General features: G+C 45.9%; 1 protein-coding gene across 1 annotated transcript in view; it reads left to right on the forward strand.

The window, feature by feature from the left end:
- Positions 1-22,538, forward strand: part of SUGT1 (SGT1 homolog, MIS12 kinetochore complex assembly cochaperone) — a 232,010-nt gene that overhangs the window by 35,242 nt on the left and 174,230 nt on the right. The window contains exon 5 of the mRNA XM_073614228.1: positions 13,433-13,502. Within this exon, the coding sequence (XP_073470329.1) occupies positions 13,433-13,502 (70 nt within the window). The remainder of the gene's footprint in view (positions 1-13,432; positions 13,503-22,538) is intronic.

Here is a 22,538-nt window from a genome sequence, read left to right on the forward strand (position 1 = left end):
ATGTATACATGAGGATCAAAGCTTCCGGAGAGAGCTGCTCGCTTCCTCCTCTGACTGTGTGCTGGGTCAGTGTATGTATCAGGGGTATCTTTGGTTAGGATATGGGGGCTTTCTATTTTCATCTTTTTTGTCTAATGCACTCTGTGGTCTCCCAGTCTGGCCCTGTGTTCCAACCCACTGGCCCCCACAGAAACCACAACTCTGTCCCCAGTAACTGTCTGTGTGGCATACATATATGTCCTTACCGTCAGGGATATCACTGTACCAATGGCATCACCATGAAGGGTCAAACGGACAAGGTACTATGTCACAGTAATCTAAGGTAAAGGTGGTCACATGTGTACCTGAGGAGTTACACCAAAACGTAATTATGTTATCATTTTTGTGATGGCCACCCCCTGGGCCCCTCCCCCCTAGATCAAACAGAAAAAGTATATGCAGCACCCGAAAACACGCTCTCCTGCAGTGATGAGCGTGCATTCAGGTGTTCTTCCTGGCCAACTTGACTGAGGTGGCTGTGGTCAGCAAAACTTGGAATGGACCATCATAACTTGGCTCAAGGATCTCCAGACAGTAGTTGGTGTGTTCCTGTATCTAATTCAGGATCTGGAATGGAAGAAAACACCTGGACATGCATTCAGGTTAATTCTTGTGATAATGTGGTTACATAATTAGTCAACACATCAGACTGCAACTGTAACTGTTGTGGAAAGTAACAACCAAGTCTGGGAGCTGAACCAAACAAAATTTCATAAGAGGATAGGGCATGTTTCCCCTGGGGGTGTGTCTGACACTGAACAGGGCAATGGGCTAACTGTCTGGCCAACTCATGTTAGTCTCTTGGGCCATCTTTAACATCCTGTTTTTAATGTCCCATTCATCCTTTCTACCTTCCCGCTACTTTGAGGGTGGTATGGGATGTGTAGTGTCAACTGAACCCCCAGTGCTGCCCAAATCTCTTTTAGTAAGGGTTGCTGTTAAGGCTGGGCCCTGATCTCTCAATATCACCTCTGGGACCCCAAATCTACATACTATCTCACTCAGTAGTTTCTTAGCTGTTGTCCTGGCAGTCATGACCACTTCCACTAGGGCGTATTCGAATCTGCCACTTCTTGGCACTTGAGAATGATCAATTTGCATCCTCTGGAATGGGGTATAGGGCTTTTGCCAGGTGCTTCTTCTGTGCTTCTTCTGTGCATCCTGGGTTACATTTGGTGCAGATAATGCATGATCTGCAGAAGTTGTCGGTCAGTGGAGTAACTCTTGGTGCAACACTTGTTGATAAGAGAGTTCATAAAAGTCTTTGTCAAGTGGGCAGCTCCATGTGCCCATTGCACCACAGCTGGGTACATACTCCTGGGTAGACAAGGCTTCTTGTTGCACTCGAATAGTCCATTTCTGAGAGTTGCTCCTCTCCGTTTCCAGCTTTCCTTCTTATCCGGACTTGTTGTTTCCTGTAGTTCTTTTAGATAAACTCTGTCCACTGGGAAAGTCTGTAAGGTAAGCACGGGGTGGTCTTCTACCACCCTGCTGTCCACTTCCCGTGGACCACCAGCTGTCTGTTTGGCAGCTGAATTGGCTAGATGATTGCCTTAAGCTTCCTTTGAGTTCAGTTTGTCGTGTGCTTTTACTCATAATAGTCACTTGGGTTGTGAGAAGCAAGGCATCAATCAAGTTTTCACAGGTGTTCCTGCAGCCATCAGGAATCCTCTGTCCTAGATAACACCATTATCATGGGCAATGCTGAAAGCATATCTTGAGTCCATATGAATGTTGGCTCTTTTTCCCTCTGCCCATTTACATGCTGTAGTAAGTGCTTACAGCTCTGCCTCCTGTGTAGACATCACCGGTGGTAAGGCTTCAGCTTGTAGAACAGTGTTTTCAGTGGTGACCGCGTGTCCTGTGTGGTCATGGGGTGACAAGTCAAGACTCTACTCCTCCTCCTCCTTTCCCCCCTCGAGAAGTGGAAGAAGGGTGGTAGGGTTCAGTGTTTGACAACTTAATAGAGTAATGCTGTCCAGTAGGAGGGAACACAGGAGTCTCAAGTGTCTGGTAGTGGACAAGTGTTTCGGCTGGATCTTGGTTGAATATGGCAACAACGTCATGGGGAGCAAGCAGAACGAGGCAGTGTCCGAGGACCAAGTTCAAAGTTTTGTCAAGCAAGGCTTGTGTAGCAAATCCAGCTCGCAGACACAATAGGCCTCCTCTTGCTACCGCATCCAGCCGACAGGAATAATATCCTATGGGGCGTAGGCTGATGCCGTGTGATTGGGTGAGTACACCTGCAGCATGTCCCAGACGTTCGGATACAAAGAACTTGAGCGTTTTGTCGTAGGCTGGGAGCCCTAGCGCCGGGGGTGGCGCACTTAAAGGCTTCAAACTTTAGATATTTCTTCAGGAGACATCTGGAAGGGTCTGATTGCAGAGCATCAGTAGGAAGGCTTCTGGAATCCATGCTCTGCACTGGGAAATTAGTCCAAGGAAAATGACAGGTGTTGAGTACCACTGCAATTTGGGCTTTGAGGCTCTGCAGCCCTGGTTGGCAAGATAGCACAACAGGCTTTCTGAGGTGACTTCAACAGGGGGTAAGTCAGCTGCACAAAGGAGAAGGTCATCAACATGTTGGAAGAGAATCACTTCTGGCTGTTCCTCTTGTCATGTGTCAAGGATGATAGCCATAGCTTTTGCAAACTGGCTTGGAAAGTTCTGTGCCCCTTGCGGCACAACTATTTAGGTATGTTGCCGTTTCTTTCCGTGGATGAATGCAAAAAGGTACAAGCAGGAGGGGTGAGGGTGGACACTGAAGAAAACGTTTGTAAGGTCCACCTCTGTGAGGTACTTTGCAGTCAAAGGCATCCACAGCAGGTACCTGGTTCTTCTTTAGGGGTTCTCTTCTTGGGGTTATTGTGGTTTCCGGGGCAATGATGCGCCCTCTTTTAGCTTGACTGAAACTGGTGGCACCTTTAAGTGACCGTTGTCTTCCGGCCCTGTGGACCATAGGGCACACAGGGATTCTGTCAAGTACTTCCTGCAGTATTGAACTTGAAGTTTTTGCTTCATTAAGTGTCATCAGGAGAGGCAGAGAACACAAAGCAGATTAGTCTTCTAAAGATAGGGGAGTATGTAACTTCATCCCCCCTTCAGGCGTGTCCTGATTGAGGCCTGTAGTCTGGACAACACATCAGCTCCTAGTAGATTCAAGGGACATGTAGAGGACACCACAAATCTGGCAAGCAAATCAGGAAGTGGACTGGAGCGGGGCACCCCATCCATTCCCACGCAGGAAACGTGTGTGTCTCTTTTCATAGTGGGAGAAACTCAGATCATCAAAGGCCTGTACGAGTTTAGCATGATACTTCTTCACAGACTCCCCTTTATCTTGGGTAATATCTTGGATTGTGGTGATCTGATCCGTCAACTTCTCCTTTGCCCAGTCGTGGAGTTGTGCACAGAACTCCACGCCTGAGGTGTAGGAAGTGGCACTTGTCAGGCAGGCATCATTGAAGGCTGTCTGCATAACTGGCCAAAAGACATGTCCTGCTTTGATTTGGCATAAGCTGATCAAGTCTCTCCAGGCAGCTGAGTAAGTTTCTTGTATCTGCACTATCCTGTGGTAGAAGGGAATTGGCTGCTTCTCTGGGTCAGGCAGACTTGTCACTAAGGCCTCTGCTTGTGATGGAGTAAAAGCGACATACATCACTGGTGCCCCTTCTTGGTGACCGAGACTGTTGTTGGGGCGGGGGCTGGCAAGGGGCACTACTCCTTACGGTTGCCAGCATGTGTTTGAGATCCTCTCGGAACTGAGAGTCTGGAGCCGGATTGGGGGTTAAATTAGTGGGTGGCCTTGCTGCCTGCTGTTGGGCTTCCCACTCAGACGCTTCTTCATCATTAACATATCCGGCCTGGGAATGTGGTGCTTCCGTATTGGGGAAGACAGGTGTGTGGTATAAACCATCTTGGTTTAAAACAGGGAGGGCTGGGTACAGGCTGTTTAAGCTTACTGGGTGTACCAAGATGGCCGCCGGCAGGAAGTGTACTGGGCTGGGTAGAAAGTGAAGGCATAGGTGCACTAAGATGGCCGCCGGGCTGAGTTGTCACAGTGGGTTGTGCTTGGGTGGTGAGAAAGGAGTGGTTGTTAGACGGAGGGCAGTGCTGTCCCTCCCCTCCTTTTGTTTCAAGTTCCAACATATCCTCAACTCTGTGATACACATACATAATACAATCGCCATCTTTCTTAACTTCCTTTATCCAATTTTCTTTATCACACAGGATTTTTCTCCCTGTTTCTTTAGCAACATAACTTTCGCCACTTCTTTCAACTTTGTTAACTATTTCAACATCTTCTTCTCTCCTTCTTTACAATCACATTCTTTTCTCTCTCTGTTTCTCGACTAACGGCTTGAGAGGAGAATACGTACAACCAAGAGGTTAATATTCTTTCTCAGTGTTCTTTATCAACAAATTCTTTGGGTGGGGGCACATAAGACTGCGCTCCTAGGTTAATCTCAGAACAAGAACAAACACGTCAGGGGTAGTGAGGAGCAACGGCCCGCGACCCAACAGATCCCCTGGGCAGCCCCCCCTCCGACCTTAACCAGTACCCAACCCCTCTCGTGTATAGCAAACAGTAAACCACAAATACACTCACGATAGGACATTACACCTGCCACTCTTCGAACTGCAAAATTTCAGCAGGCTAAGATAACCACAAGGGCAGACCACCCTGCAAAAATAAACCCGTTTATAGACGTTTATTACAGCTCTACACCAAGAGGCCGACAACTCGTCTTGGGGTGAGACATCTGTAACACTTTCAGACTGCAAAGCCAGCAGCTGAGATAACCCTCAAAGGTTCGTTAAAACCCAGAGTAACCCGTCTATAAACGTTTGCTACAAGGGAAACAATCTCATTCCAGAGGCCGACAGCTCATCTGGAGATGAGATCACACATTCACACATGTAACACTTTTAGACTGCTGAGTTTCGTAGCCCAAAGAATGGCAGACAGTGAACAAAAAATACAGTCAGCAGAAACCCATTGGCAGGTTCGTTAAAACAACCTCAAGCGAGGAAATACCTGCCTCTAAGACAGTCTCAGCATACCGACAGAATCCAGCCGTCAACCGAAAGATAAGAAAGTCGTACAGTGGTAAGAATATAAATCAAACTTACTGGTACTGTTAGGGCTGCGCAAACCCCACTCTTATCAATCAATTAACACCCGAATGCTTGTCGCGGTATAGCTTCGACTGTAGCCTGAGGTCCCGGGTTTCAGCACCAGCTGTTATGGAAATGATTAAGAGCTCCAATCGAGCCCAAGGTTATCTGCTGCTGTCTCTAATTGGAAAGTGTGGCTATGCATGCATATAAAAGTAAACACTCTGAGACACGCTCAGCTCCGTTACTTCTTACACTTCTAATTTATTCAAGGCGGTGCTAATGTTTTATACACACAAATACGTCATTGCTATGTTAGTCTAATAGGTACATCTCATTGGTTAAGATAAAAAAGAAGATGGAGAATCTTCATAACGAGGTTTGGCTGTCCTTGGTTTTATCTTCAGTTCCGCGTTCTTCTGATGTGTGGGATGTAGGGGGTACTCGCCATTTTGAGAAAAACATAGGAACAGAGCTAATCTGTATACTTATATAATGAGTAAGGAGAAAAATATGTATACACATAAGAAAATAGACATTTTCAGATTATTATTATTATTTACATCACATTCCTTCACACATAACAACGCGCAGCGAATTGCGCTGCTGTACATTACAATGATTGAGGTGTACGTTTTGTACACTTCATATCAATTTTTTGTATAAAAAAAAAATAAAAAATCAAAGCCGTATGATACATTGAATCGCACACCACACTACCCCTTTCAATAGCTGGAAATAGACAGCTGCTACGGCTCTTCATTCCCATGTTGTAAATTCCTGTGCGGCACAGTTCTTAACAGGCTGTGGACTGCTACTGGTCCGTGGCCCAGGAGTTGGGGACCCCTGCTGTACTGTGTGTGGGCTATAGACCAGGATTTTTGACTTGCCTATAAAATGTATTTTCTTGGAATACAGTACAGGACATGAGTTACCCTCTCCCACCTATGGTTCTTCCATTGCTTGCTAAAGAATTGCTAGGAGTGAGAAGGGTTATGTGGGATCCTCGCAGCTTTTTTGCCTTTGTCCAATCACTTTGAAAGGTACCTGCCTATAACATATTCATCTCTGCATCTTCCTGTGTTCTGTATTGTATTCCAAAAAAATTATTTTATATTCAAACTAGACATGTGATTGAAAAAATTACATACACAAAGGATAGCTTTGCAGCATGTCACTATAGTAGTAGTAGTAACAAAGAGGGAGTGGAATTTATATAAAGATGTTAATTCTTTCTGTAGAAGCCTTTTTTATTAGAAAGGGACAGTGCTACAATTGACTTGTGGCAGAAGAGTTGAAATTTTCATGTGATTCTATTGATTTGGCTTTAATATGCAGTTTCACTAAAGGTAACTTCTCCTATTGCATATTAACATACGCTTTCTTTAAGGCTTCATTCACACCTATGTGTCACGTTTTCAAGTGCTTTAAGCATTTTTTTGGGCAGAATTGCACATTTTTGTCAGGCATTTTTTTCAGGCGTTTTTCAACTAAAAGGTGTGGAGGGCAGCTGAAGAAGGGACAGAGAGCTGCTGTTTGAGCAGAAAGTGTGTGACAAAACACTTAAAAAAAACAAATGGTCCAATAAAGCTCATGTGGCGCTTTTCAGGAATTTCCATTGAAGTCTATGAGGGACAAAAATGCTCAGTTCTGCCTTAAAAGCAGCTCATGTACTTTTTTGAGCGATAGGCGTTTCTACAAGTGACAGGACGCTCAGATGTGAACAAGGGCTATTGAAAACCAATAGGTTTTTGTTTGTTGATTTTCTTTTTTTGAGTTTCAAGTTACAAAACACTCAAGTGTGAATGCAAACCATAGGATTACTTTAATGTTAAAGACCAAGTCTACCTTTCTGACAATGTTTCACCCGTATTTAGGTATGGTCACCCACTTGCATATGTGGCAGAGTTCTTCCAGGCAGAGATGTGGCAGAGTTCTTCCAGGCAGAGCCACACACAGCTGCGTCATCCATTTACATACCATTCACATGCATCTGTCCCAGTGCCAGTGACATCAATGCATTCACAGTCCATTGATTACTTCCTAAGCCTCTATACTGACCTGGTGTTGGAGGAATTGTCTGCAGGAGCATGTTCATTGTACCTGCTATCCACTGCAGGCTCCAATGCAAAAAAAATTGTAAATGCACTTATTCATTTTTATTTATATATTCTTTTATTATTATTAATTTTCTTTCTCGAACATCACGGGACACAGAGCCACAGTAATTACTGATGGGTTATATAGGTATCACTGGTGATTGGACACTGGCACACCCTATCAGGAAGTTCAACCCCCTATATAATCCCTCCCCCTTGCAGGGATACCTCAGTTTTTAGGCCAGTGTCTTAGGTGATGGACGTGTAAAGATGTCCTGTGCTGAGCTCCAAAGGGAATATCCTAAGATCCTATACTGGGGCAAGCCAGGCGAACCGGATCCATTCAAAGTGTCTTTTCATGGCCGAATTGAATGGTACCCGGGCCTCGTGTCCGAAGAAACGAGGTTTTACCCGTAATGCTTCTCTTTTTAGAGAGCTGGACCCCGCAGATCAGAAAATGGCTTTAAACTTCCTAATTTCTGGCGAGGTGCTTTACGGTCCCAGAACTGTTGGATCCCCCTATTCGTAGGGGGCCCCAGTCTCTGACGGTTTTTTCAAACGGAGCCCACCGTGAGAGGTGAAGATTGGGTCTGTGTAAACAGCACCCTGCGGCTGGATAAGGTAAGAGGAGATTCCACAGAATTTTTGAGTTCTAGTGGCTTTTCTCCTTTAAGGTAAATGCATGCTATGCCTATTGTGACCACCGGGGGCTGCCAAGAGCACAAACCTGCACATGCTGACTGTCTGTCTCAGGTGTTTTCATCGCTGATTATGTCCCAGCGTCTCAAGCAGGCTGCAAACAGGTAAGATGGAAAGTGGGATTTCTCATGTTTGAATGTTCCCCCCCAGGCTAGAGAGGGGCCACAGGGGTCTAGAAAGTGGTTATACCACCCGGGCTCTGCGGCCTAATGGCCACCATCTCTGAAGATAGCCGTTTAGGCAGATCTTGTTACCAGCCTCTCTCCCTCAACCCCCCCCCCCCCCCCATCCCCAGCCTTTCTCCAGAAGCATGACAGGAGAGTCGGCAGCGCGGGAAGCGCTCGTTTTTTTTTCAAAACTCGAGGGGGGGGGGGGCGGTAGAGGAGGGGGCGGGACGTCAGCACAGGTGCTTAGACTCCCACTCAGGCCAGCTGCAGGCTATTAAAGGCACTCTGTACAGGTGCACTCAGCCTTCTGAGAGACACAGAGCTGACGGTAGCATGTAAGGTGGGACACAGGCATTCTCCTAGGCAGCATTTACTGAAGTAACACCAGACTGAGCATTGGGTAGCAAGGCTTTTAGCCAGACTACATTGCTCAGCGGGCAGTGTTCATTTGTATACCTCACACCTTGTTGCTTTGCACTATGGGTAGAAGAGGTTCAAGCACCCCAGGAACCAGAGACACTAGGGGATCTCGTTCAGGTTCTGAGGGCCCCCTGTCGGCAGCATCCTCCCCCCCTAAAGATGGGCCAGGGACAGCTAGCCAGGGAGAGCCATCGGGGTCAGGGGCTACACCTGCTTCTGGCACTTCAGCCCCTGTATATATTACACAAGAGGTTTTTTCCTCAACCATTAATGGTCTAGAGGAAAGATTAATGGCCGTGATTACGTCTTCACTCAGTGGAAGAAAACGCACTAGGCTTTCCTCTGTTCCCCAAGACCCTCAGACAGAGGAGCTCTGGGATAAAGGAGATGAATCCCTTTCAGAGGTTCAGGATGGGACGGATGATTCCTCTTCGGAGGAATCAGGTGGAGAGGGACCCTCTGCGACTTCCCAAGAGGAGAAAGTCTTAGTGCAGATCCTCACTGGATTGGTCCGCTCCACATTTAAGTTGCCCATACCTGAAACTGCTAAAGAATCCTCTTCTGCTTTGGGGTCACTGAAACCTTTCCAAGCAGCACATGCTTTTCCTGTTCATACTTTACCTGAAAAGCTCATTTATTCTGAGTGGGATCACCCAGACAAACGTTTTTTTCCGCCGAGAAAGTTTTCAACACTTTATCCGATGGAAGAAAAGTTTATTAAAATGTGGGGAATACCGGCTATTGATGCCGCCATTTCCTCCGTAAATAATAGCCTGACTTGTCCTGTAGACAATGCTCAGATGCTCAGGGATCCTGTAGATAAAAGGATGGAATCCCTATTGAAGGATGTTTTCTCCTTAGCAGGATCAGTGGCCCAACCTGCAGTAGCAGCGATTGGAGTCTGTCAATACTTAAGAGACCATGTTAAGCAGGTCATCAAAGTATTACCTGAACAGCAGGCCCAGGGGTTTGCTAACCTTCCAGCAGCCTTATGCTTTGTGGTTGACGCCATTAGAGATTCTATTGTGCAAACCTCCCGTCTTTCACTGGGGTTGGTGCATATACGTAGAATCCTATGGTTGAAAAATTGGTCAGCCGAAGCACCATGTAAGAAGCTACTGGCTGGGTTTCCATTTCGTGGTGCAAGGTTGTTTGGAGAGGACTTGGATAACTATATCAAGAGAATCTCTTGTGGGAAAAGCACTCTCTTACCTGTCAAGAAGAAGAGTAAGCGTCCCTCTTTCAAACGGACTCTTTCCCCAGCGCCGGGGGCTTCAGCCTCCAGGCAGTCTCGACGGCCGCCTCCATCGGGGTCCAGAGACAAGAGTCAACCCCAGGGACAAAAGAAGTCCCGGGGAAAGAAGCCTACTAGGCAAAACACTAAGACCTCTGCATGAGGGGGCGCCCCCGCTCACTCGAGTGGGGGGAAGACTGCGACAGTTCTCAGAGCTCTGGCAGGAGGACTTCCAGGACAGATGGGTAATCTCCACGGTAACCTTAGGGTACAAGCTGGAGTTTCAGGAATTCCCCTCTCCTCGGTTCCTCAGATCAAATGTTCCCAGAGACCCAGAGAAGAAGCAGTCGCTCCTTCTAGCGTTAGAGCGACTTTTGTCGCAGGAGGTCATTATGATAGTTCCCGCAAAGGACCAGGGATTGGGCTTCTATTCCAACCTTTTTACGGTCCAAAAGCCAAATGGGGATGTCAGGCCCATTCTGGACTTAAGGGATCTGAACCGATTCCTAAGGATTCAATCCTTCCGCATGGAATCAATTCGAACAGTAGTTCCCACCCTGCAGGGAGGAGAATTTCTGGCATCAATAGACATCAGAGATGCATATCTGCATGTGCCCATTTTTCCTGCTCATCAGAAGTTTCTGCGCTTCGAGGTAGGAGGGCGCCATTTCCAGTTTGTGGCTCTGCCTTTCGGGATAGCCACTGCACCTCGAGTGTTCACAAAGATCTTGGCTCCTCCTCTGGCCAGATTAAGGGCTCAGGGTATAGCTGTCATAGCATACCTAGACGACCTGCTCTTGATAGACCGGTCGGTAGCCTCTTTGAATGGAAACTTGACCACGGTCAGGTATCTAGAACACCTGGGTTGGATCCTCAACTTAGAAAAGTCTTTCCTAAAACCAGTAAGAAGACTGGAGTATTTAGGTCTGATTATAGATACAAGCCAGGAGAAAATATTTCTACCCCAGGCAAAGATCACTGCTTTGAGAGAGCTGATTCTGACAGTAAGGACCAAGAAGGGTCCCTCAGTCCGCCTTTGTATGAGGCTACTAGGGAAGATGGTGTCTTCATTCGAAGCAGTTCCCTATGCTCAGTTTCACTCAAGAATGCTGCAACACAGTATTCTGTCGACCTGGAACAAGAAGGTTCAGGCATTAGACTTTCCGATGCACCTGTCGCATGCGGTGCGTCAGAGCCTCAATTGGTGGCTCATACCCGAAAACCTGCAGAAGGGGAAATCCTTTCTACCGGTTACCTGGACGGTGGTAACAACAGATGCCAGTCTGTCAGGTTGGGGAGCAGTTCTGGAACAGGCTGCGGTCCAAGGGGTATGGTCCAAGACAGAGAGGACCTTACCCATCAACATTCTGGAGATCCGGGCGATACATCTAGCTCTAAAGGCCTGGACTATCAGGCTACAGGGTTGTCCGGTCAGGATCCAGTCCGACAATGCCACAGCAGTGGCTTATGTCAATCATCAGGGAGGCACCCGGAGCCAAGCTGCTCAAAAAGAGGTGAACCAGATCTTAGTCTGGGCAGAGATGCATGTGCCATGCATATCGGCAGTTTTCATCCCGGGAATAGAGAATTGGCAGGCGGACTATCTTAGTCGCCAGCAGTTACTTCCAAGGGAATGGTCTCTGCATCCCGACGTCTTTTGGGCCATATGCCAAAGATGGGGGGTTCCAGATGTAGATCTCTTTGCATCCCGATTCAACAAAAAGATAGACAGACAGATTTGTGGCAAGGACAAAAGATCCTCTTGCATGCGGGACGGATGCGTTGGTGATTCCATGGCATCGGTTCTCACTGATTTACGCATTCCTGCCTATTCTGCTATTACCACGACTCCTTCGCAGGATCAGGCAGGAAAGGAAGTCGGTACTTCTGGTGGCCCCCGCTTGGCCCAGAAGGACTTGGTATGCAGAAATAGTAAGGATGACAGTAGGTTCCCCGTGGACACTACCGGAACGCCCAGACCTGTTATCTCAAGGTCCAGTGTTCCATCATGCCTTACAAATGCTAAATTTGACGGTTTGGCTATTGAGACCCACGTTCTGAAGAGTCGTGGGCTCTCAGGTCCTGTCATATCTACCGTGATTAATGCAAGGAAGCCAGCTTCCAGGATGATTTATCATAGAGTCTGGAAAGCTTATATAACCTGGTGTGAATCCAGAGGTTGGCATCCCAGGAAATATGTCATAGGTAGAATTCTTGATTTTCTACAATTAGGATTAGAGATGAAGCTGGCCTTGAGTACCATCAAGGGCCAGGTCTCTGCTTTATCAGTATTATTTCAGCGGCCACTTGCTTTGCATTCTTTGGTCCGAAACTTTATGCAGGGGGTGATGCGTCTTAATCCTCCGGTTAAAGCGCCCCTAAACCCCTGGGACTTGAATTTGGTCCTGGCTGTGTTACAGAAACAGCCTTTTGAACCAATAAGTCAGATTCCTTTGGTCTTGTTGACAAGGAAATTGATTTTTCTGGTGGCCATCTCTTCTGCTAGAAGAGTATCAGAATTAGCAGCCCTTTCCTGTAAGGAGCCTTATTTGATTATACACAAGGATAGAGTGGTACTACGCCCTCATCCTAGTTTTTTACCGAAGGTGGTTTCTGATTTTCATTTAAACCAAGACATTGTTCTACCTTCCTTTTTTCCAGATCCCTGTTCTCCGGAAGAGAGATCTCTACATTCGTTGGATGTAGTAAGAGCAGTTAAGGCCTATCTAGGGGCAACTGCTCAGATCCGCAAGACGGATGTTTTGTTTGTGCTGCCAGAGGGTCCCAATAGAGGACAGGCAGCGTCAAAAGCTACCATTTCTAAATGGATTCGACAGTTGATCATTCAAGCTTACGGTTTGAAACAGAAGATTCCTCCGTTTCAGATCAGGGCACATTCCACAAGGGCTATTGGTGCTTCTTGGGCAGTGCATCACCAGGCCTCTATGGCTCAAATCTGCAAGGCCGCAACCTGGTCTTCAGTTCATACATTCACCAGATTCTATCAGGGGGATGTGAGAAGGCATGAGGATATCACCTTTGGGCGTAGTGTGCTGCAGGCAGCGGTACAGGGTCCTCAGGTCTGATTGCACCCTACTTGGTCGTGGTTCCCCCCCCTCAGGTAGCATTGCTCTGGGACATCCCATCAGTAATTACTGTGGCTCTGTGTCCCGTGATGTTCGAGAAAGAAAATAGGATTTTTTAAAACAGCTTACCTGTAAAATCCTTTTCTTTCGAAGGACATCACGGGACACAGAGGTCCCGCCCCTCTTCTAATACACTATATTGCTTGGCTACAAAACTGAGGTATCCCTGCAAGGGGGAGGGATTATATAGGGGGTTGAACTTCCTGATAGGGTGTGCCAGTGTCCAATCACCAGTGATACCTATATAACCCATCAGTAATTACTGTGGCTCTGTGTCCCGTGATGTCCTTCGAAAGAAAAGGATTTTACAGGTAAGCTGTTTTAAAAAATCCTATTTTTCCTAACAAAAGGTTGACTATGCCTTCCTCAATGTTGAGCTTCACAAGTGTTACATTTGGCCTGCACCTGCATGTGTACACGTTCTGTTGCAGATATTGGTTTTTAGTCAGTGAATCTTTCTGGTGCAATTCAGAGCTGTGTTTGAATTTTCAATGCTTTGGTTTAATGCAGATGCTGTTTTGGATGCGAAGAGGTCCCTCGAGCTCCAGCCTAACAATGCAAACGCTTTCCTCCGGAAGGGGTATGTGTCAGTACTAGTTTTCAATTACATTTATTACCGTCTGCAAACCTCTGGCCATGCAGCGTTAAATTGGATATTCATCAGTGCTGCTCTAATATGGATGAAGTTGTCCCATGAAAAGACATGGAATACCAATGAGCTAATGAGATACTGCGACATGTATCACCTTTACGCAGAGCATTTGAGTTCTAAACTACAGTAAACCGTTAGAGTTGTCATATTCTGTATGAGGGAGAGATTTAATATTGTGGCCATCTGTGCTACTGTCTAAATGATATTTTCCTGTTATACCCATCAGTCCCTAGCTACATATATTGTCAGCATCCACAGGCCTGAAAATTGATGTTCTGATTATGTTTCTTTGCCAGTGGCAGCAAAAAGAAGAAAACACAAGGATCAGAAAAGCATTGATATATTTAATGAGTGTATTTGATGTGAAGCTCCCCCACCATCCACACTCTGCTTAAATCAGGCACATTTTTAAATTCAACTTCACTCTTATTCTGGATTACTTTGTTACCATAGAAACTGCAATTTGCATTTTTTTTTTTTTCTGTGAGGCTTCCTTTTTGCATGATGTCATTGTCTTGAGCCGAGCATGTAATCGACTACAAAGTGCCCTTCCCGCTCCACGTTTATTCTTATAGCAGTGTTGTGTGCAAACATATTAGGCTTTAAAATGTAAATTCTATGTGTGTGTTTTTTAATAAAAACTATTCCCTAAATTGTAATTAGTATAACAAGTATGGATCATATTGTTATGGCAAGGTAAACAAAAAGACAAACTTTTAACAGTTACACATCAAATAACAAATTACTGTATTTATCGGCGTATAACATGCACTTTTTTCCCCTAAAAATGGGGGGCAAATCACGGGTGCGTGTTATACGCCAATAGTGTACTTCAGAGGGGAAGGAGGGGGATGAGCGCTGCCGGAATTCACAGAGCCGTCATCTCCTGTTTACTCGGCTCTCACGTCACACTCTGTCTATCACAGGAGCTAGTCCAATGCCGATGGCAGAGGCAGGACTGTGTATGTGACTGCCGTCTGAGAGCCGAGTAAGGAGGAGATGATGGCTGGGTGATTTCCTGCACTGCATTGATGAGAGATGGTGAGGCTGCAGATGGGCACAGACCGGGCTGCAGATGGGCGCAGACCGGGCTGCAGATGGGTGCAGATCAGGTTGCATTGAAGCTGCAGATGGGCGCAGATCAGGCTGCATTGAAGCTGCAGATGGGCACTGACCATTATTTTGCTTCAAAGTGGTTAGTTTAAAAAAAAAAAAAAAAAAAGTTTTTTTTTCCTGAAACTGAAGGTGCGTGTTATACGCCGATAAATACGGTATGTTATGCCTTATAAGCTATTGCTTTGTGGTCCATTAGGCTCTGATTAACCACTTGCCGAATGACAGCTACAGCGTGGTCTTTGCAGTTTTGGGAGGGAGTCTATTGATGTCCTCCCAGAACCACGCCCCCCCCGTGCTCTGTGATTGCTGTGTCCTTCAGACACAGATTGGAGTAAAGGGCCAATCACGGTGGCCCTTTACCATGTGATCAGCTGTGTCCAATTACAACTGATCACAATGTAAACACACTTGCAGGTTATCGGCATTCCTTTCCTCACGTGCTGTCACAGCTTCAGGAGAACCGGTTCCTGGCAAGTGTGAAAGGGGACATCTGCACTGATAATAAGGACACTGATTATTGGTGCCCATTAGTGCAGCCTCATCAGCACACATCATTGAAGGAGAAAAATGACCGTTTGCAAAATTTTATAACAGAATTTAAGAAAAATTTTTTTTCCCACTTTGTTTAGCAAAAAATAAAAGAAAAATGTAAAATGCAGCGCTAAGCGAAAATTAGACTAAATAACATCAAGTCCACAAATCTTAGGCTCAATGGTGCGTCTAATATTAAATAAATCATAAAGTCTCACGGTGAAAAGTTATGAAATAGTGTAGTGTCCAATTAATGTCAGAACACGGATGGGGTCAATCCTGGATGGTGGGTGGCAAGCATGGGCTGACAAGGGTGGTATAAATCAGTAGAGAGAACCAACATCAGTAATACTCAACATCGGTGGATGGAAAAAGATGGGTACTCTTACCGGGTAGGGTGGACTCCCCTGTCAGCGACATGGAGTCAATCAGGCAGTAAGCCCAGCCGGGCAGAAGAAAGGATTTTAGGAGGGTAGAGCTGGTTGGATAGACTTCAACCGAACATCAAGGAATCTTCCAGGCAGGTCATGTGTGAGGGTTCCAAACTACAGGTTCTGGAGGCAGGATATGTCACAAGTGGCCCCAACAAGGTATTTGCTCTCATCCAGGTAGTATGCAAAAAGAAATGAAAACGTCTGCATGGTGCAGGTAAAAAAGGGGGAGGTTTTTATTTTTTAAAAACTCTACAAATAAAATCGTGATCACATAAAGAACAGAGGCAGCATGGAGAGGTGGCAACCACCCAATGCGTTTTGACCAACTGATCTTCAACTGGGGCATGGACTACCCACTCCATACTGCTAATATTTATAAATAACCAAATAACACATCACCAATTAGGAAGAGGAAATACCATTTGTTTTCATTGGACCAGAAACATCTACCGAGTCAGGAGGCTTGTCACATGGTCGTATAGGCTAATAAACGAAGGGCTAAGAGGGACAGGCGGGTGTATCCTCCAATGAGTGCAGGACCGCGATTCATCAGTACATAAGAAGAGCCACCCACGTGTCAAACATAAGGAAATGACGTGGCGTAATAAAGCCTGCCAAACCTCATTTGGTGGTCACATGATCGGCAAGGAGGAGAGCATGTCACATGACCGCGGGGACCTCCCGTGGTCTCAACAGAAATCATCACCGCGGCCGGGTAAATGATCCCAGCCAATCACGCTAACCTCCCTCCCAGACCGCGTGATCTATGAAGAACCAATCACACGACCGCGGAAAACCACGGTCGAGTGAAGGCTCCTCATCCAATCGGGGCCGGGCAGTGTGAACAGGAGAAAAACAACGTCACGTGACCACGGGGAAACCCCGTGATAACAGCGAGAAAAATCACAGCGGCAACATGAATGTGTCTCCACGGAACAAAGTCAGAAAGCCCAAACACACTACGGGTCAATGGAGTAAATTTAGCCACACTGAATTAAGAAAGAACATGTCCCCCATAACAGGTAAACTTTCCATGAATGACATTTTGCATAAAAAATAAATAAAAATAAATAAATATAAATAAGACATCAAACAAATAAATCAATAAAGAATGATCCCAAGGTAAACCAGCTGGAAAATATAAAACGCAATGCAAAAGGGAAATACTCTCAAACACAATACAATAAACTGTATAAGTATGAAAAGGAATTCTATATGTTCCTCTAGCCACACCTGAAAGGGGCCATCCAAAAACGGGGTTATCATGAGAAAAACAAAAGGCACAAGTAACTCCAAAGCCAACATATTCAGGTATTAAACCTAAAGGGCCACATACTAAAAATGGACCACAATCGAATAGACGAAAACTCTAAGATTGATTGATGAAGGAGTTGAGGTCCCACTCAACGTTCAATCCGAACGGAAAGTAGGACCTCAACTCATGGATCCAGTACGTCTCGAGGTGTGAAACGCCCTGAAGTCGCGATTCACCCCTCCAATGAGGGATGAAACTATCAATCACCTGGAAAAGTGTGCCTGAGGGGTCTTTATTATGGTGCTGTAAGTAATATCGTGGTACCGTATGTTTACTTCCCCCCCCCTTGATTCCACCTACGTGTTCGTTAACACGAATGGAAAAAGTCCTGATGGTACGGCCGACATATTGTTTATGGCAGGGACAAGTGAGCAAATAAACAATATATTGGGAGGAACAGGTGGAAAACTGTTTCATATGATACGGGATGTAACAGTAGATTGGAATGTAGACATTTTATGTCGCCCCCCAATGTTGTGAAGGCACACGTTTCACTTACGACATGGGTAATAACCCTGACAGTCTTGAAAAAAGGATACTTTTTTCGGGGGATCAATCACATTTGGGGCCACCTGCCCCTGAATGGATCGTGCACCCCTAAATATGACCACCGCCCGTTCGGGAAGAACAGGGCCTAATAGTCTATCATTCAAGAGCACTTTCCAGTGTTTTCTAAAGATGTTTCTAATTTGTTTGGATTGAATAGAATAAGTAGTAGTGAAGGCCCATTTAAATCTAGAGTCAGAAGAGGTCTTGGGATGCTCTATCAAAGTGGAGCTCCTCTCGAGTGACAAAATCTTATTGATCTCTTTATCTAAAAGTTCTGGACAGTAGCCCTTTTCAAGGAATCTGTTCCTAAGTATCATAGACTGGGATAGAAAATCGGTGGTTCTGGTGCAATTGCAACGCAACCTCAAAAATTGGCCACGTGGGATTGCCTTTAACCATTGATCCTGGTGGCAACTATCGACCAGAATGTAACCATTCCGGTTGGTAGGTTTGAAATATGTTCTACCACTAGGATCTCTAAATCCAGAAAGTGAACGCTAGAGGTACTAGCCTCATAGCTCAAGGAAATTCCCCTATCATTCATATTTAATGTGGCCATGAAATTATCTAATGAGGGGCGATTGCCATCCCAAAGGAGGAGGATGTCATCTATGTATCTAGCCCAGAGAACCAGTTCGGGCCTCCGGGCTGCATAGACGACATCCTCCTCCAACTGGGACATGAAGAGGTTGGCAAGGCTAGGTGCGAATTTCACCCCTATAGCCACACCCCTCCTCTTCTGTAGATAAAACTGGTTCTGGAACCAGAAATAATTGTGCCGAGTGGCAAACTTCAAAAGCTGCATGATAAAATTACGTTGCAGAAGAGGGAGTCTGGCATCTCTAGACAGATAACCCTCCACTGCATTGAAACCCAAATCGTGGAGTATGCACTTGTATAGTGAAGCCACATCGGCTGTGGCAAGAATCATCCCTTTTTGAAAGTGAACTGATTCCAAGAGTTTAATGGTGTCCCTAGTGTCCTGCAGATAAGGAGTGGAACGAACCAAAGGTTGTAAATAAAAATCCACATATCTCCCAATCCGGGCTGTGACCGAGTCAATCCCGCTGTTTAATTTAGCAAAAAATAAACCCGGTGGTGATTAAATATCACCAAATAAAGCCCTATCTGTGTGTGTGTGTGTATGTGGGGGGGGGAATGATATGAGTACAGTGTTGCATGACCACGCAATAGTCATTCAAATGCAACAGCGCTGAAAACTGAAAATTGGCCTGGGAAGGAGGTGAAAGTGCACAGTAGGCAAGTGGTTAAAGTGATATTAACCAGCTCCAGAAAGTTTTACCCTCTACCTGACCAGGCCATTTTTGGAATGCGGCACTGCGTTACTTTGACAATTGCGCAGTTGTGTGACACTGTATCCAAATAAAATTTGTCTCCCCCCCCCCCCCCCCCCCCCCACAAATAGAGCTTTCTTTTGGTAGTATTTGATCACCAGTGCGTTTTTTTTTTTTTTTTTTTTTTGAGCTATAAACAAGAAAAGACCATTTTGAAAAAAAAATATTTTTTTTTCATACATCATGGGACACAGAGTCAGGTTAATATTCATTATTTGCTGGGTTTTAGACAGGAAGTTATCCCCTATATAATCCCTCCCACACAGGAAGCACTTCAGTTTTTTATCAGCGTCTGCAAGGTGGATGGCATGGTTTGTTTGAGCTCTCTGAGCTCCATGTCTCTAGTCCCACAAACGGTTCTTAAATGAATCAATGGATTCACCGATCGGATCCATTTGACACAGGCTTTATATGCTTAGATAAATGGTACCCGAGCCTCGCAAAGAAGACTCAAGACCCTGTGAGGTTTTGCCTGTAATGCGGCCTCTGGGCACTGGACCCTGCAAAGTGGAATCCTGGACACCACATCGCTAAGGAATTCCTGCGGGGTGCTGTACGGTTCCAAGGGAGTGGACCCTAAACATGAAAAGGGTACCCGGTCCTTGAAGGTCCTCAAGTGACAGGAACCCGCCATGATGGCTGAAGTTTAGGCTCTTAGTTTCTATGCTGCCCTGCGCCTGGACGGGTAAGTGAAACCCCTTTATTATTGTGGGATGTCCCAGTGATTGTAACAATCAGTCAACGTTTCAGATCCCCCTCCCTGGAGCCTCCTAGTTTGGAGCAGGAATGGGTTGAGAATGGGGAAGAGCTAAAAGCTCAGGATTCGTTGGAGGGCCTGGCGAGTGAGTCTGCTTCCGAGCAATCTGGACAAAAAGATATCCAGTTGATGTCTGCCTCTCAGTCGCAGAGGCTTTTCATCCTGACTCTGAGTGAAATGGTTCGTTCTGCCTTTAAGTTGCCTCTTGCAGAGGTGACTGAGCCCCCCTTGTCCTCTTGGGATCCCTGAGGCCTCTTCAGGCCGCACAGGCTTTACCCCTACACCCCCTGCTGGAACAGGCGTGTATGCTGATTGGGAACATCCTGCCAGGATTTTGTTCCTCCTTAATGCCCTGTACACACGATAGGATTTTACGATGGAAAATGTGTGATAGGACCTTGTTGTCGGAAATTCGGACTGTGTGTAGGCTCCATCACACATTTTCCATAGGAATTTCCAACACACAAATTTTGAAGGCTTGCTATAAAATTTTCCGACAACAAAATCCGTTGTCGGAAATTCCGATCGTGTGTACACAAATCCGACGCACAAAGTGCCACGCATGCTCAGAATAAATTAAGAGACAAAAGCTATTGGCTACTGCCCCGTTTATAGTCCCGACGTACGTGTTTTACGTCACCACGTTCAGAACGATCGGATTTTCCGACAACTTTGTGTGACCGTGTGTATGCAAGACAAGTTTGAGCCTACATCTGTCCGAAAAAATCCATGGATTTTGTTGTCAGAATGTCCGATCAATGTCCAACCGAGTGTACAGGGCATTAGAGGGTTTTCCCTTTTTATATCCCATGAGTGAAAAGTTTGTTAAAGGGAGCATGCCAGCCGTAGATGCAGCAGTCTCTTCCTTAAATAAGAACTTAACTTGTCCGGTAGATAACGCACAGGGCTTGAAAGACTCTGTTGACAAGAAATTGGAGTCATTATTAAATGCTTCCTTTTCTTTGGCCAGTTCAGCTATTCAGCCAGCTGGTGCAGCAATTGGTATCTGCCAGTCCGTAAAGGATCAGGTCAGACGGCCTGACAGGCCTAACCAGAAGGATGATCTGCCTGAAAATAAGACCGATATTCCTTGAGCGCTATGTTTTGCTGTTGACGCCTTAAAAGGATTCAATACAGCAGGTTTCTCATTTGGCTCTCTTGTCTGTACATATGCACAGCTTTTGTGGCTTAAGAACTGGTCGGCTGAGCTTCCTTGTGAACAGTTATTGGCAGGTTTCCCTTTTCATGGGGAACATTTATTTTGGCGATCATTTAGACAAATATATCCAAAAGATTTCCGGAGGGTAGAGTTCTCTACTTCCTTTGAAGAAAAGCACCAGGCATCCCTTGTTTAAAACTTCAGGGACTACTTCCTCAAATGTCTCAGCGCCAGGGCAGTTCCACAGCCAACAGGGTGCTGGGGCCAGGAGCAAGCCGTAAGGCCAGGGCCAGAAAAAGCCCTGGGTCCAAAATTCTTAACCCAGCACCAAGCCCTCCTTTTGAGGGGACGCCCCCACTTCATCGGGTGGGGGGAAGGCTGCTGCACTTTGCGGACATTTGGAGAACAATAATTAAGGGACATCTTGTTGGCTTGGAACAGGAGAGGACAAGCCCTGGATTATCCAATGTTTTTATCTCCTTGGGCACACCTAAGCCTAAACTGGTGGTTTCAGGATCAGAACCTGCGAAAGGGATGATCCTTCCTCCCGGTAACTTGGAGAGTACTGACTACAGATGCCAGTAGAGGGGCTCACAGCTCAAGAGAAATGGTCAAGGACAGAACAGATCCTGCCCATCAACGTCCTGGAATTACAGGCAGTACGACTGGCCCTACGGTCATGGACGGTGGAGCTTCAGGACTGCCCTATCAGGGTGCAGTCTGACAGCCAGCTGTGTAAATCAAATTGGCTTCGAGTACAATCAGAGATCAAGTTTCAGCCCTATCATTATTCTTCCAAAGGTCTTTAACTTCCACTCGCTTGCTTCCCCCCATTAGGTCACCTATGTGTTCTTGGAACTTAAACTTGGTGCTGTCTGTGGTACAGAAACAACCATTTGAACCTATCAAGGAAATTCCATTAGACATGATGTCATGCAAGCTAGCCTTCCTGATGGCTATCACCTCGGCTAGAAGGGTGTCGGAGTAGGCGGCCCTTTCATGCAGGGAAACGTACTTGATCCTTCACCACGACAGGGTTGTGTCACGACCTGTTCTATCCCTTTTGCCAAAAGTGGTGTCTGCCTTTCATTTAAATCAGGACATTAGTTTGCTGCATTTCTTTTCTCTCAGCCTCGTTCGGCGGAACAGAGACGACTGCACTCCTTGGATGTTGTCCGGGCAGTCAAGGTTTATTTGTCTGGATCTGCGGAGATCCGAGGATCAGACTCCTTTTTGTTTTATCAAAAGGACCCAAGAAAAGGCAGGCAGCTTCCAAAGCTTCCTTTGCCAATTGGGTCCATCAATTGGTCATTCAGGCCTACGGTCTGAAACTTAAAGCTCCTCACTTTAGGGTGAGAGCTCATTCTACCAGGGGTGTAGGAACTTCCTGGCCTTTTCGCCATCAGGTATCTGTGGCTAAGATTTGTAAGGCTGCCAACTGGTCTTCTGTGCATACGTTCACAAAATTTTATCAAGTGGATGTTCGAGCAGCCGAAGATTCGGTTTTGGCGGCAGTGTACTGCAGGCTGCCGTATAAGTTCTGATGGCTATTGAAAGTGAAAGAGATACGGGACTGGAGATCACAAGCCTCAGGACTTTGAGGGTGTTCAATGATGGATTAATGTTGGAATACTAAATCTTCACCATTATCATATGATAAAATAAATACATTTTATTTACAAATAATTTAGAAAAAACAAACATGAGAAAAATACAAATTGCAAATACAGTTATTCCACTAGGATATG

This window comes from Aquarana catesbeiana, linkage group LG02 (assembly GCF_042186555.1).
Source record: "Aquarana catesbeiana isolate 2022-GZ linkage group LG02, ASM4218655v1, whole genome shotgun sequence".
Taxonomy (NCBI): Eukaryota; Metazoa; Chordata; class Amphibia; order Anura; family Ranidae; genus Aquarana; species Aquarana catesbeiana.